General features: G+C 50.4%; 1 protein-coding gene across 2 annotated transcripts in view; it reads left to right on the forward strand.

Moving 5' to 3' along the window:
* The window catches only part of SLC12A2 (solute carrier family 12 member 2), a 71,331-nt gene extending 66,728 nt beyond the window's left edge, over positions 1-4,603 (forward strand). For both annotated transcript variants that reach the window (XM_040970382.1, XM_040970309.1), the window contains one exon: positions 1,997-4,603. In XM_040970382.1, the coding sequence (XP_040826316.1) occupies positions 1,997-2,132 (136 nt within the window). In that variant the 3' untranslated portion in view covers positions 2,133-4,603. The remainder of the gene's footprint in view (positions 1-1,996) is intronic.
* Positions 4,604-21,550: the final 16,947 nt, after the last annotated feature.

A 21,550-nucleotide genomic window follows, 5' to 3' on the forward strand; every position in this document is an offset into this window, starting at 1 on the left:
AACAAATGTGCCCAAGTTAGCAGGGGTAGGCCTTCAGCCTTTCTCTGGCTTAGGTGGGGAGACAGGTCCAGCCAGTGGTACTCAGGTATTCCCTCTCCTGCTAGATGTTTCCGAGTGTGCCTGCAAGTGTGCAGCCAAGAGACCCCGGCTGAAAGCAAGACAGAACAGGGAAGGGAGATGGCAGATTCCAGAAAGGATGCTGTATGGTCCACCCTTTGGGAGGGCCAGTGCAGCTGTAAGGCTATCTAGTTGAGTCCATTTAGACTCTACATCCCCGAGCTTGGAAGCAAGCTCTGCAGTAGAGCAGAAAAATATGGAGTGTTTTTGTTTAAGCTCTAGGGATCATGGGAATCCCGATGTCTAACACTACAACCCAATAGTATGCCAACTGTAGATGGTCTGTTTTCCATCTGCAGTGAAGCTAAAAACAGAAGTACCCTTCAATTTTTTTCTCTTCAGAGTTTGAGACATCTCTCAAAACTCCATGGCTGCGTGTGATGTCCAAGTGTGTCCCTAAGCCCACAAGGAAGGTGGGATTAGCTCAGAGTACCCACGGTTGCTTCCATGCCTGTAACCTAGGGTATGTTTGTCAGAACTGGACCTCTGTCTGATCAGACATAGTTATCCTTGCTACTGAAAGAGCTGTGACAATTCAGCAATGAGCCTTCCTGTCAAGAATCTTAACAAAAGTATTGAGTTTGAGAGAGGGTGCCAGTTCTTGCTACTGCCTAGGTTGATGACTAGGGTGGATGCAGGGATGAAGAAATGTAGGGGAATAAAGATGCTCCCCAGTAAGCATCTTCAGAGACGTAGGCCACAGCGCCTGACCAAAGAAGGAAGAAGTTACTGGGGACCTGCCTTCATTAAGCCCAGACCCCATGGGGATCGATCTTAGGATGGAAAGGCAACCTGTCTGTAAGAGAATTAAAGCTCTGACACAGAAGGAGATATGTGGCAAATACTGACCAGTTTGGCTAGGAGTCCAAATTTGTGGGAACGGAGATTGTAGCAGTGAAAGAGGAGGACGACTTGTCAGGGTCTGGGGCAGATTGGAGATTGACTGAGGCATGCAGCCTCTGCCCAAACTCTGCCCAGTTTCTCCAGCAAATCGATCAATGTAGAAGGAAAAACAGATTGTAGATTTGGAGCTGTCACATCTTGGGGTCAGATCGTGGAGCCCTCTGAAAGATGCCAGAGTGTGGCTCCAACCTGAATTCCACAATTACTCAAAGACCTTCTAGAGTCTGAACACCAGAAGCGAGAGCAGTCGGCTTACTCACCGTCCACCAAAATGATCCAACGTGGCTGGAGTCAAACGCAAACTGCATCCAAGTGATGTTGGAGTTCCTTCTGAGCCACAGCATCAAAAGTGGGTAGGGAATTTCACATAAGATGAAAGCAACCTCGACTCTTGCCTCACACCCAAGAATTTTCATGTGCACAATTAGCCTATAAAGCAAGACTTAGTATAGACAGACACCTCCCACACAGCATCAGAAGGCGGCCAGCCTTCAAGAGGAAAGCCCCCAGTTTTGGTGTTAAGAGTATGTGCAGTGGCCTGCCTCTGTTACCTGAGCTCTGATGGGCTCAGGCATGGGGCTTGTGTCCTTACCTATAGACCTGCAGAACCAGGCCACGTAATGCGCTCTGAAGACCAAGTATTAGTAAAAGGTGCTAAGACCTTAGAGACCTCCCTCAGTGGACTGCCATGCACAAAAAGCAGTTCATTGGATTCATGTTTCATTAATACGTGTTTAAAGTTTTGATTTCTGAATCCCATCACTATTCCAGGAGGGAAAATCTCACAGATTTACTGTTAGTTGCTAAATTAATTACCATGTGTAGAAGTTTTTATTTGCTATTCTTAGAGGGGATTTAAAAAAAATCTTTCATGGAGACTGACAAATAGAAAGAGTTGCCATTATGTACAGCATGTAATTATTGATTCGATTTGTTACTCTATACACCACTGACTCCCTTTTCTTTCTGGTGCCAGGAGTCTGCCAGTTGCCCGCAAAGGTGCTGTGTCTAGTGCCCTCTACATGGCCTGGTTGGAAGCCCTGTCTAAAGACCTGCCACCCATCCTCCTTGTCCGTGGGAATCATCAGAGTGTCCTTACCTTCTACTCCTAAGTGTGCCACGCAGCGGACAGCCCGAGGGAAGCAACGGAACTCTACAGCGACACGCTCACATCCTGGGGGCAAACAGTGACTTTTCAATTTCACTATTTCATTGATTTGATAGCACAGAGAAGTTGCTCCATTGACGAGTGGATGGAGACTTCAGTTCTGGTCACTTCCATATCTCAATGTTCATGAACAGTGATTCTTTGTGGCTGAGCTCAAGTTCATGAGAGTAAAGTTTTCCTTTGCTACTTGAATAGCAATAAAGTGTGTGGTTTTTTTTTTTTTTTTTTGATTGACAAAATGAGTACAAAAAAGCCTTTAGCCTTGAGGTGCCTTCTGAAATTAACCAAATTTCATCCACATATGCTCTTTTATAAATTTATAGAATGTCAAACCATGCCTTCTGCTATTTTATTTCCCATCCTTGCCACCTTAAGATGGACACTGCTTCCAACCTTCGTTGCCCAAATAGTGTTGAGTAGTGTTATGTTTTCTAGAATTTTTGTAAACCTGTCTGTTGGACAGTAAAGGTAAGATTTAGGGCAGGTAAATGACAACTGGGGGAGAGACTCAAAAGGTGACCTGACAGTTAGGTTTAGCATATGCAGGTTAGGGAAAAAAGCAACCCTTCTGATTGGCTGCGTTTTTATCTTCGCTATTTCCTGAGCCCTTAGACAAGTTTGCAGATTCATCTACTGCCCCTCATGCTAAAAAGTCAAATGTCATTACTGTCTAATCTGTCCTCATTTAGACTTCCCCTCAAATCTGAGGGATTTTATTTTTAAGAAATGTTAACAGATTTTTTGGAAGACAATTTAGACAAAGCAGTGTCATTTAATAAATACTATGTGGAATTTCACTATATTGTACCATCCTTTTTAAACCATTACAATAATGTTTCATCAAATGGTTAAATGGACCACCGGTTTCTTCGTGACATGTTTTTAGGCTTACTTCATTTGTCAAGTACACTTGGTCTTAATACACTCAGGTTTGAACAGATTGTTCAGAACATTTAAATTTAATCCATTCTTAATACTTTAAAACTTGTGTTAAGGAAAACTGCCAGTTTATGCTTTGGATCTGTCTGTTCTGACATCATAGTCTACTAGTGCACATGTGCTCTTACTGAAGCTTTAGATGCAGCTAGCAATGTGAAGTCTGCTTTTATTTAAGGAAGGATTTTCTTAAACATTTCAAGGGATTTATGTGTACACACCTGAACGTGTATGTGCGTGTGCATATGTGTATATACAGTCAAACTTACGTTGTTGATGTTTTCTAATTTAAAGCGATCAGGATCCAGGACATTCTGTTGCCGTTTCGGTAAACGGGCTGACAGAGACTGGCAGAGGTGTCACGGGCACACACAGCTGTGTGGGCGTTCCCAGCAGTCCCCGGGCAGCGAGGAGGCCTTGCCGAGAGGATCGCCTGCCGTCCATGTGGGGCCGGCTCCAGCCACGGAGACTTCCTACAGGTTTTGGGGAATCTTGACAGGGCGATTGTTTTCCTTGCTGCCGTGTTTGGGCTGTGTGTGTATGAAGAGCATCTAAATTGGACATTTGAAAACTGAGTTCAGAGTACTGAAGAAAAGAAAATCATCCTAAACATCTTCCCTACTACACAGCTCCCAGCATTGCTGCATCTATTGCTGACCTGCAATGTTGGGGTGGGAAAGGCAGTAGAAACGTGTTACTACTCAGTGACCAGTGCAGACTTACAGGGGTGGGGAACAGGGCCTGGCTATGTGCTGCTATTGGAAATGTGCAGAGGTACATTTTTTTTTTTAAGATTTTTTCCCATTCAGGAAAACATTGTAATCTGTACTGCAGGAACCAGATGTCATGCATCATAGATGCCTGTATAAAGTACATAAGATATCTAAATACGCATAAGGTGGGGAGGGTAATATTGTCTGTGAAATAATGTAAGAAGCTTTCCACTTCAACAGAAGCATTACTTTGAACACTAAACACCGTGTCAGACATTTTCAAGGTGGTTGGAGTGCTTGAATAAATTCTAGTAATTCCTTGAGAAGCTAGGTAGTTTGAAGCTATTCTGTTTCATTCATGCTCAATTCTGATTAATGCCAAATTTTGTTAGTTGTAATCACTGGTGATAAGGGCACCGGGCAGTCATTATTCCTAAACTGGTCAGTGGTTTGGGAGAGAAGGGCGATGTGAAGCTGATTAACAGTTAATTAAATCAGATATTTATTTGTTACATTGTTTCATTTGTATTCTAGGTTGCCTTTTGCATTCTTTTTATATGCTTTCTGACTTTTTTTTAAGACTATGGAAATAATTTAAAGATGTGAGCTCTGGTGGGTGATTCCCTACTAAGTTTGAAATGGAATATTTTGATAATACTGTACCATAACTGTCACAGATGCTTTTCTAATGTTTTAACCTTGAATATTGCAGTTGCTGCTTTGTACAGAGGTCACTGCAATAAAGGAAGTGGAGTCATTGAAACTACTTAATGTCTGCTCTTCAATTTCACCTGCTTCTACGTCTCTGAGCTTTCAGATTTATATCATTTGCGTGACAGCTTCCATTCCTGAGCAGTGAGAGGCAGTGGGGGACAGCCAAGGATGGGCCAACACCAGGAGGGTAGCACAGACCCAGGTACCTGAGCCCCATCCACCCCTTTCCCAGGCTTGTTAGCAGGGAACTGCACTGGGCGCAGGAAATGTCAGCGTTTGGGGCAGCAGCTGGCCTCCCAGAACGGCATTTCCTGAAGGCCCTTTTCTTGAATTTCCGGCCCAAGCATGGGTATTTGGAATCATACCTTAACTCTTGGCCTCTAGAGTAACTGCCACTGAGGCTGACCCTTCCAAGGCTCACCAAGTGAGCTTGCTTTCTAATTGTGCTGTATTCTGGGGGCTGGACTGCTCACTGATGGACACAGAAGCCTGGAGAGCAGAAGGAGCCGTGGTCTCCTAAGGCTTCTGTTTAGGCTGAGGCACAGAACTAGAGCAGTCGCGGCGCTTTCACTTCACGGCCACAGTATTTTGCTTAAAGCCGAAAACTATTTGAATTACTAACAAACTTGGAACATAAGGACAACTGAAAACGTGGGGTGAAGGGCTGGTTACAATGGAATGTAAATTTACACTCCCAGGTGTTCTTAGAGTGGGTAGCATTTGCCCATTAATTTGGGGAGTGGTGATTTTGAATAGAACCAGTCTGTTAGCTTATTCTGCACCTCTCACAGGATGTGTGGGAGCAGCCTTGTCTTGCCATTCTGCCCCTCAACATTTAATTGTGTGCAGACATCTTCCAACAGCCAGGTATGTACACCAGTGATCCCTCCTCTCTCCTCTCTCTCCTCTCTCTCCTCTCCTCTCTCTCCTCCCCTCTCTCTCCTCCCTCTCCTCCCTCTCCTCCCTCTCCTCCCTCTCCTCCCTCTCCTCCCTCTCCTCCCTCTCCTCCCTCTCCTCTCCTCTCCTCTCCTCTCCTCTCCTCTCTCTCCTCTCTCTCTCTCCTCGGATTTGAACCCGGGCCGCCCTCACCACCGCCTTCCCTTCTAGCTCAGGAGGCTACCACGGCCTCCACGAGAGGAGCTGCTGCAGCTCCCTAACTGGTCTCCTCTTGCTCCTTCATCGCTTTATTTGTCTAGCAGTCAGGTGATCCTTAAAAAAAAAAAAAAGGGACACTCAACTCATTTTCCTGCTTCAGCCACCACAGCCAGGCACTCTGTAGGTTCTAACTGGTGTGACCTACATGGTTGGCAGGAGCCACTCCCTGAAGACCTGGCTGCTGCTTCCTTCCAGAACCTCCTCCCCTAGGGTCTCCAGCCTGACTGGCCCCACCAACACACCCATCCTGGGTGCCTTACCAATGTCCATCACCTCCTCAGACCCTGGAACAGCACACACGAGTGGACCAGCCCTCTGACGAGTGCCCACTGCCTCGCTCCTCAGACTGGATTCCTCACACCTGCAGTTTCATATTCAGTGTCCATCTAGCTTGTGGAGAAATCTGTCTAGGCACCCGATGCACCTGTTTCTGGCATGATAGGCGAAGCTCTCAATACACCCCTATTGACTGGATATAATAACCCTCTTGTCTTTTGTAAATTTTACCCTATGTCAGATGCATGCTGCAAACTGGCACAAGAAAGCTGAGACTCCCTTGCCATATCTCACTGTTATACTTAAGCCCAAGGATATGTTTGTAATACAAAGAATGACATCTTCCCTTCCTTATTTTATAGAAACCCAAGAGATCTAGGTTGCCATTTCTGTGTCCCTTCTAAGACCAACAAGGGTCAGTGCCACGGTGAACTGCTCTGCCATCTCCACATCCAGGTTTCTAGCACTTACTGGGATGCAGTAGCTTTTCAAACATTATTTATGGGGAAAACTTTATGGAATGAATACAAACTCCCAAGGTCAGGTATGAGGATACTTAATAAACCTCATGGAAAAAGGAATGAAAACATGATTTTGGGTATAAAAAATGACATCCACATGTTGTCTGGTCCCTAATACACATTCTCTGCGGCCATTTCCGAAGACGCCTCACAGTTACCGAATGGTACAAAGAGAATTCGAATCCAGGCTCTCACGTCACGGGGCCACCCCTGTGTGTGTGACGGGCCATGCAGAGCCGCCAGTAACGCACACAGTTAACAGACCGCACCCCAGTCCAGCAAAGTCAGATAAGTGAGGCTCTGGACTAGGGGGCGGCTCTGCCAAGGCGGCAGGCAGAGCAGCAGTGCAGAGGGGGAGTGAGAGAGACTCTTGCCTTCATTAGCTTTGGTATAGGAGCGGTGGTCTTTGGGGAGCAGCCTGCTTCGTGTCACCAGTGCAGCTACTGGGGCTTCATTAGAGAAAAGAATGATGCCATTGCACGTGACTGCCCAGCGAGGGCAGAGCGTGCAGCAAAGAAGGGCCCAGGTAATTCGGTGCCCTCCCAGGGGCCCTTTCCTGTTTGGAAAACATGAACAAAGCACAGTGAGCAAGTATAAATAAGGCCCAGCACGGTCTCCACGGCAGGTGCACAGCCCTGGGAGGGAAGTGGATGGTTTTGTCCACCCAGGCGCCTTCTCCCCCTCCATCCAAAGATCCGGGCTTTAAGGGGCTTTGAGGCACTCTGCATTTGAAAGCAGCCAGCATTCAGACGTAGTCTTGGAAGCTCTGTGGAGGACCCACTCGGGAGGGGAGGGAGGTGCCATACTGCCCTGCTGTAACACAAGGAAACTGCCTGGCAGTGCCCGCAGGCCTGGCACAGGGGCAAGGGAGGCCCTCAGATCCATCGGAATTTGCTTATGGGCCAGGCAGACATCCCAGGACAGACAGATCCTGCTTCCTAACGAACCTGCTACCTAGGACTTGGCTCAGCCCAGCCCTGAGGGGTAGGAGGGGAGGAAGGGGAAAGAGGTGGGGCTCAGAAACCATGGGTGCTCCAGGCTGGGCTTTGTGAATGATGCTGGGAGCTGAGTGAATGACACCCCAAAACCCCTACTCTGCAGATTAGCCAAGGGGAGAGCAGAGGCATGAAAGCTTGTACGGAGGTGACCTGAAGAGCAGGTGGCTGGGCACTGTGGCACAGCTCCGGCCCACATGGGCTCTCGGCTTGAGCCTGGCCCTGGCGTGGCTCTGCCTGCTGTGGGCCTCTGGGATATGACTCAACAGGGGCAAGATGGATCTCTCTCATTCTTCCACCACCCCATGCTGTATCACTCTGCTTTCTACATAAAGAAATACAGACTTTTAGAAAGTGGAGCTAGGAACACAGCTTGCTTCAAAGCTGCAGTGTTAATCCCTGAGACAGGGTGAGGGCAAGAGTGAGAGCAAGAGCAAGCACTGCAGTGTGTCCCTGTGTTGGGGATGCTGGCCAAAGCCACAGCGGAGCACCTGTCGCCCGGCCGGCATGCGAGCACTGTCTGTCAGCTGTCGGCAAGCCTCTGCTGGGTAACTAATGCCTACTGCACCTGGGCAGGACAGAGACCTTTCTGCCCAAGAGCTAGTGGGACAAAGAGCCCACCTGTCACACAGCCCGACCTCGCGGCCTCACCCATGCTCAGCGCAGGGCTCCAGCAGAAGCTACTATGAAAACAATCAGAATTTAATTTCAACGTTGGTGCCTCTGAAGTAATTAAAGAGCTGGGCTAGATTCCAGTTCTCTCTGTGAGCAGGCTGGGAGGCCTCTCAAAAATGGAGACCGGAGCTGGCCCTTTCCCGCTAATCTCCCTCGGCCCTCCTAGGTGCTGTTGTGAATAATTACTTCATCAGAGCGGCTCTGGATCAATGCGCCCAGAGTGTTTGCAATTAGCAGCTCCTGTACCAAGTCCAGCTGCACCCCCTTTAGGTGGAGATCAGACACCGGGACGGCACTTCGCAGAGCTTGCATTGGCACAAACGCAAGGATGCCTTCTCCAGCTGCCTTGCCAGGCTCAGCCTCCCCAGCCTGACCTGTGGACGGGTACCCGCTGCCCCTGAACGTCTAGCACACAGTGCCACACCAGTGCCTGGAAACTCAGGAATGCCACACAGGGACTGCCGCATGCCACAAATCCTGGCACACAGGAAGGGAGCCAGCCCTGAGCAATTCCCTCAGGGACGAGAGTTCCCTAACTGGGAGTGCAGACACGTGCAGGGTGCTCACTCTAGGGAGACCAGAGGATGAAGAGACCTGGAGTAGATGGAGCTGAGGGGAAGTCCCAGGTTTGCGATCCCAGCTGAGACCGTGGACGAGTCACATTCCAGCCCCCTTTCCTCACTGGCCAGCAGCACTGTGGGGAGGATGGCCTAGGCTGTACTTCAGGACTCCGCGTCAGGCCTGCCCTGGGTCTGCGCTCCGAGGCTGTAGGCCTCGGTCGTGTCTGTGCCTGGAGACTTGGGGCAGCTGAGGAAGGGTCGGAAGAGGGGTGTGTGAGAGCCAACATCCTGCAGCCTTTGGAACACAGTGAGTTAAGCCGCCATCCATGATTCCAGCATGCACATGGGTGTGCAATGCAGTCCTGGCTGTTCTACTTCCTATCCAGCTCCTTGCAAATGCGCCTGGGGAAGCAGTGGAAGATGATCCAAGTCCTTGGGCTCCTGCACTCCCATGGGAGACTTGGAAAGAAGCTCCTGGCCTGGAACTGGCCCAATTCCAGCAGTTGCAGCCATCTGGGGAGTGGAATAGCGCTACAGGCCGAACTCCAGCCACTGGCACCTTTGCCACCCTCAAAACCTACAGTGAAGTGATGTCCACTGCCCTCCCCTCACCCAGCCCTGTGGCAACAACAGCACTCCCCACCCAGTCTGCATGGACCTGGCAGCTCAGGACCCCTGCTGCCTCCTTTTGCACAACCCTCTCCGGTCACTGTGTCCTTCGGGCTGCCCTGGCTGCAATCCACGCCAGAGCAGCCTCTCCCCAGCCCTGGAACAAGAGCCACTCTCCCCTCTCCCCTTTCCCTGACAATCGGTCTGCATGGCCTACAGGGAGATGCGAGGCAGCGACCGGTCATGAGCACCACCACTTTTCTTGCAATATCCAGAGAGACTTGGCTCAAAATGCACAAGCAGGGCGGGCTCTGTCTAGGGCAGCCTTCCACGATCGGACGGGCAGTTCCCACTCTATCAGCAGCTGACCCTCTCGCCGTAACAGGCCGTGCCCTGACCGTGGCAGCCAACTAGCCCCTGAGAAGCCAGCTGCTGAGTTCACTTCTCTTTGGGGAGACACTGCCCAGCCTAAGGCAGGCAGGGCAGGGCAGGGAGCCCTTGATAGCATAGGGCCAGGGCAAGAGCTTGCTCCTGCAGGTTGAGTGAGAGGTGAGGGGAGTTTCAGAATGAGTGGCAGGAAGAATACAAGCCGAGTTTGCATGCAGACTTCATCTGGAGAAACAGCTATGAAGACAATAAGCATGGATGTGGACGCACGGAGGGACAGGGCGTGGCGCCCCAACACCATCAGGGTTTCTGGACGGCACCGGGCGCATACACAGACACTGACAGCACAGGAAGTCAAGCTGCTTCCTGAAGTGTCCGTGTGTGCAGGAGGGGAAGAGCTGCCTTTAGGCCACAACCTGATGCTAACGCTGACAGCTGGAGCAATTTCCTAATAAAGTCATGGGTACCAGCACTTGCTCTGAGGTGGGCCTTTCATTACAGATAGCTCTTGAGATGCCGTCTTTTTAGGGACAGATTATTTTTTCTCCTGCTGGATCAATCTTTGTAATTGGCTCTAAATGCCTGGGTGTTCAAATGTGTTGGCAACGAACTAGAGCATGATTTTATCATTTCAAATTGTATATGTCTGATGCGAGAGAATGTCAAAAGCTCATGTAAAATGCAACTACAACCAAAGTCTCTCTGGGGCACGGAAGGGCTCCGCACAGGCAGTCTGGGGCGGGCTGGGGGTGATGGGGAAGGGAGTCCCCAGGGCAGGAGGCGCTGTCCACACCGGTGAGCAGCCCCTGTCTGCGTGTATGTGCAGGGGCGCCCTCGTGTGGCGCGCGCCGGTAGTGCAGCATGTATCTTCAACACTGTTTCTTCAATCATTGTCTTTGGAACAGCGTTTTAAAAGCCAATAAAAGCGTCCTGTGAGGGACACAGGTGGCGGGGCGAGCCTCTCATGAACTCATCAAAGAAACGTTCATTTTCTTTGCAGCACATGTTCCTCTTCCTATGCTCTATTATTGCCAACCTTGGTTAATAAAGACTCCTTCAGAAACCTTAGACACGTCTGGTGTGATCTCGCGCGCACCCCGCAACAGTGCTCATTTTGGAGTAGACACATTTTCTTTGTGTTGAGGATATACCTTGGAGAGGAGTTACTAAGGCCATATGATAATGTATGCTGTTTCAGGAACTTGCAAGTTGGATCATTCTGCATCCCGGCCGCCAGCGGCCGCGCAGTGGGGCCCTGCATACCTGCTCCAGCACCCTGCATTACTCAAGCCTCCGAGGGAGTCGGGTGTGATCCCACCGGGAGGGCTCAGGATTGCCTTTTGCTGATGCGCAGTCTGCAGCCCCTTTGCACGGCTGGGTCAGCTGCTGCTCCAGCTTCCTCGCAGACCCAGCCGTGCGGACCACTGCCCAGGAGCCGACACGAGCGCTCTCCCGCTCCTTAGCACACCCCTAACTTCCAAGTCCTCCTGTGTGCTGGCCTCTCGCTTGGACACTCTGCTTTGAGGCACAAAGGTTTTTAATTTTGGCTAAGTGCAATACGTTTCTACTTTCTCCTGCGGTGTGAGGAGGCAGACCGGGCAGTAGGCAGAAGGTATTGTGGATCCCCAGGTCATCTTTTCTCAAATATAAAATGGTATCTCCACCATGTCTTGGATACGCCAGAGCAGTTTCTCCCAAGAAACAGTGCATGTCTAACGTACCAGCACACTTCCCCAAGAGGCAAGAGCGACATCAACACATCAGTGTCCCACATAAGCGCCCACCCAATTCTGTCTCTGGGCCATTGTCAAGAGGGCAGTGTCAGACTGGTGCTCTATTATTAAAAAAGGGACTGGGGACATTAGCCAGTAACACCTTTTTGGGCCTTCTGTCTCAAAGCCAGGTACGGTGGAAACCAGGAATTTTCTTTTGTTTTTGGAGAAACTCCTTTGAGTTTTAAAAGATGCCAACACCCCCTTGTGCATGGGTTCTTTCTCTCTTGAAGCCCCCACCTGTCACTAGGAAGGGAGTCTCTCTTTTCAGCTTTTTTTTTTTTTTAATAAATCTTGCTTTAAAACTAAACTGTGTCAGGGCCTGGAGCCATGGCCTAGTGGCTAAAGTCCTTGCCTTGCACGCACCTGGGTCCCATATGGGTGCCGGTTCTAATCCTAGCAGCTCCACTTCCCATCCAGCTCCCTGCTTGTGGCCTGGAAAAGCAGTCGAGGACGGCCAAAGCCTTGGGACCTTGCATCCACATGGGAGACCTGGGGGAAGTTACAGGCTCCTGGCTTCAGATCGGCGCAGCACCGGCCGTTGCGGCCACTTGGAGAATGAATTAATGGACAGAAGATCTTCCTCTCAGTCTTTCCTCCTCTCTCTATATCTGCCTTTCCAATAAAAATAAATAAATCTTAAAAAAAAAACTGTCCATGTTACGGGGTGTGAGCGAGATCACACCAGACGGCTAAGGTTTCTGAAGGAGTCTTTATTAACCAAGCTTGGGGATAACAGAGCAAGCTAGAAATAGCACATCACAAGTCCATCCAGCAGTCCAACCACACATAACCCAAAGGGGAACAAGTGGTTAACACCCTCAAGTCCATCCATTCAGCTGACGACCTCTGTCCCAGCTTCCCCAACAACAGAAGTTACCCTAAGAGACGTTCAGCCAACAACCTGGACACACTTACAGAGCCGCAAACATTCAGCTTTCCCTGGCTTCTCTGTCCACATGCCATCACTGCTTGGTCTCCCCTCTCCTGGAACTCCTGATAGTACACAGACCAGAATCAACACTGCTATATCCATTGTCCCATCTAAGCAGGGACCTGTCCTGGGTCAGCCAAGAGTTGAGGTGACAGAGCAACGGAAGCACTTGACCAGAAAGAGAGAGCAAGCCCCTGCTTCGTGGGCCTTTAAAGGGGCTTTGTGAGGGGAGTGGTTACAGGACAATGCAGTAATGTCCCCTCTCAGGCCACAGGTGAGTCACAGGTGGGCAGGAGCGAATCCCTAGGTGGTGGTGGGGGAGTGGCTGAGGATGGAATTAACATTCCATTGCTGTTAGCCCCACCTTCAGGACGGGGGCAGGGGGGGGACAGCCATATTTCATTTGCCCACGGTCCATTGACCCATTGGTGCTATATCACTGGCCGCACCCCGTAACAGTCCACACAAAAATTCTTCTTTCCGGGCCCGGCGCAGTGGCGCAAGTGGTTAAAGGTCCTCGCCTTGCACGCCCGGGATCCCATATGGGCGCCGGTTCTAATCCCGGCAGCCCCGCTTCCCTTCCAGCTCCCTGCCTGTGGCCCGGGAAAACAGTCAAGGACGGCCCAAAGCTTTGAGAACCTGCACCCGCGTGGGAGACCCGGAAGAGGCTCCTGGCTTCGGATCGGCATAGTATCGGCCCGTTGCGCTCACTTGGGGAGTGAATCATCGGATGGAAGATCTTCCTCTCTGTCTCTCCTCTCTGTATATTCGCCTTTCCAATGAAAAAATAATAAAAATAAATCTTTAAAAAAAAAATTCTTCTTTCCTGTGAGACAAGAACTGAGGTTCCTGCCATACTTTGGGTCAAAAACCCTACAATACTATTTATATTTTTGATGTAAAATCTGTAAGCCAGCTGGCCAAATCTAAGGTTATAAAGATTTATCCCTAAACTTCATTTTTTTTTTAATTTTAGTTTTAGGGTCCAGCATGGTAACCTAGTGGCTAAAATCCTCACCTTACACTCACCAGGATCCCCTATGGGTGGTGGTTTGTATCCCGGTAGCCCCACTTCCCATCCAGCTCCCTGCTTGTGGCCTGGGAAATCAGTCCAGGACGGCCCAAAGCCTTGGGACGCTGTACCTGCTTGGGAGACCCGGAAGAAGCTCCTGGCTTCAGATTGGCTTGACTCTGGCTGTTGTGGCTACGTGAGGAATGAACCAGAAGACAGAAGATCTGTCTTTCCTCTCTGTAAATCTGAGTTTCCAATTAAAAATAAATAAGCAAATCTTAAAAAAAGAAATACCTAAACGCAAATTTTTTAAAAATGTTACAGTTTAGATTTTCCCATGGATGCCCCTGCTTCATTTGACGTTTTCTATGTATTTTGATGTTTGAATCTGGTTTGCTCTTTTTCATGTTGCTGTCTGCTTGTCCGAAGGCCATTTGGCGACATTCTGTCAGTCTCACTAGCTTCGGCACCGTTCATGTAAATGAGCGTGTTAACCCTAAGCCCGGGCTTCACCGTGGAGCTTCCCTGCATTCCGTCATGCAGGCCTGGCCTGCTGCTGCTTTCCAGAAGGTTTTAGGAATCAGGAAGTATGCGTGTTCCTACTTCGTTCTTTTTGACACTTTTGGCTGTTTCAGCAACTCCTGATGAATTCTGGGATCAGCTTGGTAATTTTCTCCAATCATTCCGGTAGGATTCTAACAGGTGTTGTGTTGGACCTCGATGTTCATTTCAGGAATGTTACCGTCTTCACCAGGAACCTGCACATCTTCGTGGTTCTTCTGATCCTCTTCATTTCAACAACTTGCTATTGCTTGCAGTGGATGCATCTGGAAATGCCTTGTTAAATGCATTCTGAACTATCGTGTTTCCGTCGGTCCCACTTTGAATGGGACAGTATTCTCAGTTTCATCTCTGGATAGCTCGGGTTAAGTTCTGGGTGTCAAACAATGGGTGTTTGCATATGCAGCTACTATGTGTCTGAATTTTATTTATTTGAATTTTATTTATGGTATGGATGGGAAAGCATGCAAACAAGATTAGAGCATGCCCTGTTCGCCTCCACGGCTGGGATATAAAAATGTCTCCTGACTACGCAAACAAAGAGCTCTCACATGATCTTATCTGATATCCAGTCATTCTGGTATTTTGACCCAGGTACTGTCCTGTGTGTTTTTCAAACGAGGATGCAGGGAAATGTAGCCTCAAGTGACCACGTGGAAGTCCCGGCTGAGCCAGGGACGGGGGAGTCCACGTGGACGCCGTGCGAAGGGCAAACGAGAACGTGTCTCCATGGAGAACTTTCAAAAGTCTTTATTCCAAAGACTATGGAAAATAAAACCTCATGCACCTTATTCCCAAAGTAGGTGATGTATGCCATCTTAGGAACTCCATATGGACTAACAGCTCTGGCGTCCAATTTGGCACCGTGCTTCTTCATAAACCTAATTAGGGTGAAAGTTGAGTCAACGGAAACTCAGTGCAGCATGCGCTGTACTTGGCACGCTTCTGAACACAGGCGTCCAGGCCAGGGAGGGAGGTCCACTAGCTGGCCGGAGTGTAAAAATGTCTTTGTAATTACTTTCTGCTGTAGGCCATCCCTCTCTTATTTGAAAGCTGTATTAGCTGTATTTTCACACTTCACTGAGGCTATGACAAGTATTACTGCATGCATTAATGATGTCTCTTCAAAGGCAAAACGGTTCCGAAATTATCCATCTTTCTGACTGCATCAAATTCACACAGCCTGCCCTGCTTCAAAGTGAGAAAAGAGACTTGCATGTTATTTTCATTCTTCTCCAATGTGTCCAGAGTGAACCACCAACCACAGGGAGCCAGGAGGCAGTGAAGACAGGCTGGGGTTGAGTGAGGAGTCAGGCTGGGTAGCAGGCAGTCAGGGTATTCTGGGTCCCCGAGTCATTCTTCTCTAATATAAAAGGGTATTTTCTCTGCCATGTCTTAATTTTTTTAAAAAGATTTATTTTTATTGCAAAGTCAGATATACAAAGAGGGGAGAGACAGAGAGGAAGATCTTCTGTCTGATGATTCACTTCCCAAGTGGCTGCTATGGCCGGTGCTGAGCCAATCTACAGCCAGGAGCCAGGAACTTTCTCCAGGTCTCGCATGTGGATGCAGGGTCCCAAGGCTTTCCTCGACTGCTTTCCCAAGCCACAAGCAGGGAGCTGGATGGGAAGTGGAGCAGCCAGGATTAGAACTGGCGTCCATATAGGATCCCACCCAGTGCGTTCAAGGTGAGGACTTGAATGCTGGGCCACTGCACCGGGCCACTCCACATGTCTTAAATTTACCAGAGCATTTTCTCCCAAGAGACAGGGCATATTTAAAATATCAAGAACACACTTCCCAAGATGCAAGGGTGAAATTAGCGTATCGGTTCCCCACCTAGAGCGCCCTCTCCAGGCCACTGCCAAGGGGTTAGTGCCAAGCTGGTCTCATTATCATTAGAGACTGAGCAAGTTAACCAGTGACACCTTTTTTGGGCTTTTTGTCCCAAGACCAGGTAAGACTTTTTTTCCTTTGTTTATGGTGAAACTCCTTGGAAGTGAAGTTTTAAAAGGCACTATCCGGGCCCGGCGCAGTGGCGCAAGTGGTTAAAGGTCCTCGCCTTGCACGCCCGGGATCCCATATGGGCGCCGGTTCTAATCCCGGCAGCCCTACTTCCCTTCCAGCTCCCTGCTGGTGGCCCAGGAAAGCAGTCAAGGACAGCCCAAAGCTTTGGGAACCTGCACCCGCGTGGGAGACCCGGAAGAGGCTCCTGGCTTCGGATCGGCATAGTATCGGCCCGTTGTGCTCACTTGGGGAGTGAATCATCGGATGGAAGATCTTCCTCTCTGTCTCTCCTCTCTGTATATTCGCCTTTCCAATGAAAAAATAATAAAAATAAATCTTTAAAAAAAAAAAAAAGGCACTATCCCCACCATTAACTGGGGTTTTTCTTTCTTCCTGCCTGCCTCTATGGCAGGGGGTATGGGTCTTTTCTCTCTTGGAGCCCCCTCCTGTCACTAGGATGGAGTGTCTTTTCGCCTTCCTGCTAATACATCTTGTTGTAAAACTAAACTGTGTCCGCAAGAAAATTCTTATTTCCTGCAAGACAAGACTTGAGGTTGCTGCCACACTTGAGGTCGAAAACCCTACAGCAGTGCTTGGTTGCCGGGTCTACACGGCACTCATAGCAAGAACACGGCATCGTGGGGGTTCACCTGCAAGCTATATAAGTGACCAAGGGGGGAGGGCTGGTTGAGGGAGGGGTGGGGAGCCCTTCACTGCTTTGCTAAGAGTCTTCACCTTGTAGAGCCAACATTCACAAAGGATTGCATGCGTGCCTGGGAAGCAGGAATCCTGTGTACTGCGGTCACAGTGCCACCTTCTAATACACACCGGGTGTGGGCCCAGGACACTACAGGAACTGGGTGCTCCTTTGCCACCCGCAGGTGCTCACTGCTTATGCAATGTTCCAAGGCTGGCAGCCACCTTGACCACAGCACAGAGCCTGGCCTGCTTCTGCACACGGCCCCCTGTCCAGGAGCGTCCGGCCTGACGTCACTCCCCCCCCCCCGCCCAGGAGCATCCGGCCTGACGTCACCCCCCTCCCCCGCCCAGGAGCGTCCGGCCTGACGTCACCCCCCGCACTGACGTCACACGTCACTGGCCTCACACTCCCTTGAGAAATCAGCGGCTAAGCCAACAGAAGCCTGCTCTCCATTTTAAACCCCAGTTCATCTAAGTAAACAGATGCAATATTCATGGAGGAAAAATATTCTCCCCAGGCACAGATTCAAAGACATACCAACTAAAGCAGAGGGGGTGTCATTCGCAATGACAGGAAGCAGCATCTTCAACTGAGACTCAGTGGCTTTCTTGCCTTCTTTATACAGCTCCCTCAGCAAACAGCCTGACCCTGCTGGGGCAGCAGGCTGGGGAGCAGCAGGCTGGGAGGGGGGCAGCAGGCCGGGGGAGCAGCAGGCTGGAGGGCAGCAGGCTGGGGGAGCAGCAGGCTGGAGGGCAGCAGGCTGGGGGAGCAGCAGGCTGGAGGGCAGCGGGCCGGGGGGGGGGGTGGGGGCAGCAGGCTGGGGGGGCAGCAGGCCGGGGGGGGCAGCAGGCTGTGGGGCAGCAGGCTGGGGGGGGGCAGCAGGCCGCAGCACCAGCAGTCCTGTGCGAACGGCATGGATCTGCATCCTAACATAACTGTGCGCGCGCGCGCGCGCGCGTGTGTGTGTGTGTGTGTGTGTGCGCGCGTGTGTGTGTGTGTGTGTGTGTGTGCGCGTGTGTGCGTGTGTGTGTGTGTGGTTGTTGTTGTTGTGTTTAGGAAGGACAAAAGGCTGAGGATATCTATTGTGCTCACGTCACAGGCCTGGCTTCCCCACAAACCCCACCAGGAGCATCTTCAAATGACAAAATGTGACAAATGTCAACTGAAACAAGCAGCTGTGTGTGTCAACGACTAGACTTTTTAAAAAAAGATTAAAAAAATTTTTAATTGGAAAGACACATTTACACAGAGAAGGAGAGACAGAAAGATCTTCCAGCTGCTGGTTCACGCCCCAGTTAGTCACAACAGCCAGAGCTGAGCCCATTCAAAGGCGGGAGCTACTTCTTGGTCCCCCGTGTAAGAGCAGGGGGTCAGGACTTGAGACATCCTGCACTGCTTTCCCAGGCCGTACGCCTATGAGCCACTATATAGGCCTCAACACAATTATTTTTTAAAAACATAATGGTGATATAATAGGTTAGGCTCCGCCTGCAGAGCCTGCATTCCATTTGGGTACCGGTTCAAGTCTCAGCTACTCCACTTGTGAGGTGGCTCCCTGCTAGTGTGCCGGAGAAGCAGTGGAGAATGGGCCAGGACCTCGGACCCCTGCACTCACGTGGGAGAAGCAAAGGAAGCTCCAGGCTCCTGCCTTCCCACTTGCCCATCTCCAGCTGTCGTGGCCAGTCGGGGAGTGAACTAGAGGACAGAGGAGCGCTCTCTCTCGGAATCTGCCTTTTCAATAAAAAGAAATTAACCTTTAAAAAAATGGTATAAAAAAGTTATACCGAGAATATGATAACATTGAGGAAATCCTCGTGTTAAATGATAATGTATTGTCCATTGATCTGCAAATACGGCCCACGTGGGCAGTCCACCCTCCATGTGTGAGGGGCCGGACAGCATAGGGACAGCAGGCAGCTATGGGGTTTCTGGTCCCTGGTGAAGCCACCTTTAAGATGTTTAATTGTGTCCCTCTGGCAAAACTATCTTTTAAAATGCAAAACAGCAGGGCTTCCTAAAATCAACCTCTGAAACCCATCCCTTAGCTAGCACTCTGGCCCATTGTGGTCACTGTCAAGGGAATGGCCCATCTCAGCTTACCTGCAGGGTCTGCGAAGGAAGTACTGGTCTCACCTGTTGTTTTGGGGCAAGGCAGTAAAAATTATTTTTGCCCTTGGGGGTGATTCATGCAGACCCCTCCCCAGGACGGTGCATAAAAGACACCATTTCCACCATTTTCTCGGGTTCTTTTTTTTCCTCCCGCCACAATGGCAGGAGATCTGGGTTTTTCCTCCCTAGGAGCCCCTCCGGTCACTAAGGCACGAGTTTTCTTTCTTTCCTAAAAAACTCATACTTTACAAGCTAAACTTTGTCTGCATGAAAATTCTTCTTTCCCGCAAGGCAAGGACCGAAGTTGCTGCTGTATTTTGGGTCAAAAACCCTACAACAGGACCACAGGAAGCTCAGAGACAGGAGCCAAGGCTGACATCACACTGAAGACACCAGTCTAGCCAAGCACTCCAAAGACTCGGAGCCCTCAAGTGGCCACGTCCCCAGGAACAGGAAGTAAGGAAATGAGTCCCTCCACACTCCCAGCTCTCAGGAAATGCAATGGCAGTTACTACAGCAGGGAGTCAAAATATCTTACAGCAGCACCTCCCCTAGAGAAGCGTTTGCCACCCAAATATGCAAAAATCAATGTGTTCCCGAGCTCCCGGTGAGCTCGGATCACCACCATGCCATGGGAGCTCACGTCTCCGAGGGACAGAGAGCTGGGCCCCTTTCATCTCATAGTAAAGAAAGTTGCTGGAGCAAGCAGGGAGTGAATTGGTGCCTGTGTCGCCCCTTCCCAGCTCCAAGCAGCTCCAGCGTGCAGAAACGCCTCCCGTGCAGGGGAGGGAGTGGGAACGAAGCCCAGCACCCCTGGCCAGTGCCCCCTGCAGGGAGGGCTTCCTTTCCATACACATCACTTAAATAGGAAAGGCCCGTACCTCAGAAATGTCACGGAGCCTAATGACCAAGGCACCTGTGCGGACCCCAGCCTAGGGCCACTCCCAGCCAAGGGGCCACTTTTCTCACTCCTCTTCCTACCTTGGGTAGACAGCAAGGAACTACATGACCGCGTCATGGGACTCAGTGCCAGGCTGGGCACACCCTGACAGCCTCTGCCGAGGCCATGCTGAGGTTGCAGACTGTCCCTGTACCAGGTGGAGACCTACCACCCGCTGGGACACACTGGCCACCACCAGCCTCCACCAGGAGCTCTACCACCAGGCCCTCCCACCAGCCTCCCCCGGAGCCACAGGCACCTGGAGGGCAGCGCAGGGCCTGACCACTGTGCAGTCAGGTGTGGCCCACTCGATGCCCGCCTGGGCAGATGAGGGGTTACCTCTGTCACCCTTCTTTAAAACCTGGAGCCGACAGCAAGGTATCCCAGGATTGTCATGGGACTCAGTGCCCAGATAGGGGGGAGATACTAACAGCTCCCACCGCAGCCAGTGCCTGGGGACAGACTGTCTGCTCCAGGGCCCAACAGAGTTCTGTGGTCTCAGTACAGAAGCCATGTATGCCAACCAGCACCTGCCCTTTCTGGATGTGTCCCAATACATTCTCAACAAGATACCAACTCTGGGTTTAGGAGACACCTGAGCCTACGGTGCCCTTCAGGACTGAAACAGTGAAAACACTTCAACAGTGGAGCCACAACAAACCTCCACTTCAGGTGCCCTCTATGGAGAAGGAGGGATCTTCCATCTGCTGCTTCACCCCCCAAGTGGCAGCAATGACTAGAGCTGAGCCAACCTGAAGTCAGGAGCCAGAAGCTTCTTCTGAGTCTCCCACACTGATACAGGGTCCCAAGGCTTTGGGCTGACCTCCACTGCTTTCCCAAGCCATAGGCAGGGAGCTGGATGGGAAGTAGAGCAGCAGGGACATGAACCGGTGCCCATAAGGGATCTTGGCACATACAAGGTGAGGACTTTAGTCACTAGGCTACCGCATCAGGCCCAGTGAGTTGAATTTTCAAATAACTCCGGATTTCAAAGTAACTGTTTTAAGAAAACTCAATTAACTTCAAGAGAATTCAGAGAAATGACGTAGTATTCCAACAGAGACTTACTTAGAGATGGATGTAATTTAAAAAAAAAAATCAAACAAAAGTCATTCAGCTGAACATTAAGCAATATTTAAAACATAGAAGTCATCCTGACAGCGCAGATCCAACGGAGCACGGGGCTCAGAGACAGGCAAAGTCTCTGAGCTGAACACGCGCAGTGGAGGAAGAAAGAGAAAAAGATCAGCCAGCATGCAAAGGCGTCGGGGAAGGCCGAGATGGCATCCGGAGAGCGGGCGGGCTAGCGGGGCTCAGGAGGCGCTGGGGGTCGGTGGCGGGCAGAGCGCACACTCCAAGGGTAAGATCTCAACAGGGGGCTTCCCACACCCACAAGGTCACACTCACCTGCCAGACTCGGCTAAACCCGAGAAGGAAGGGACCCTGCTGGAGAGGTTGTCCCAACTCACCCAAGGGCGACCCGGGGCTCTGTGCTTCAGACGTTAAAGGCAAAGACATCTCTCGTCAAACAGAAGGTGCGAGAATGTGTTACCTCAACTTTGGTCTCACAAGAAATGCTGATGAAAGTTCTTGAAACTCCAAAGAACAAAATGTCAGCAGGCAGGAAGACGCCATTAAGCAAGGGCAGAGTTCCCGGCAGGATCACCCACGGCAGCTCCTGGTGTTGGGCGTCATTGTGAACAGGGTGCACAAACTAGTCAAGAAGTTAGCTGAACGCCTAGGAAACCAAACCATGAAAAATATCAAGAGACAGCAAATGCGAGAG

The sequence above is a fragment of the Ochotona curzoniae genome, unplaced genomic scaffold (assembly GCF_017591425.1).
Source record: "Ochotona curzoniae isolate NIBS_2020 unplaced genomic scaffold, NIBS_Ocur_1.0 contig_1, whole genome shotgun sequence".
In the NCBI taxonomy this organism is placed as follows: Eukaryota; Metazoa; Chordata; class Mammalia; order Lagomorpha; family Ochotonidae; genus Ochotona; species Ochotona curzoniae.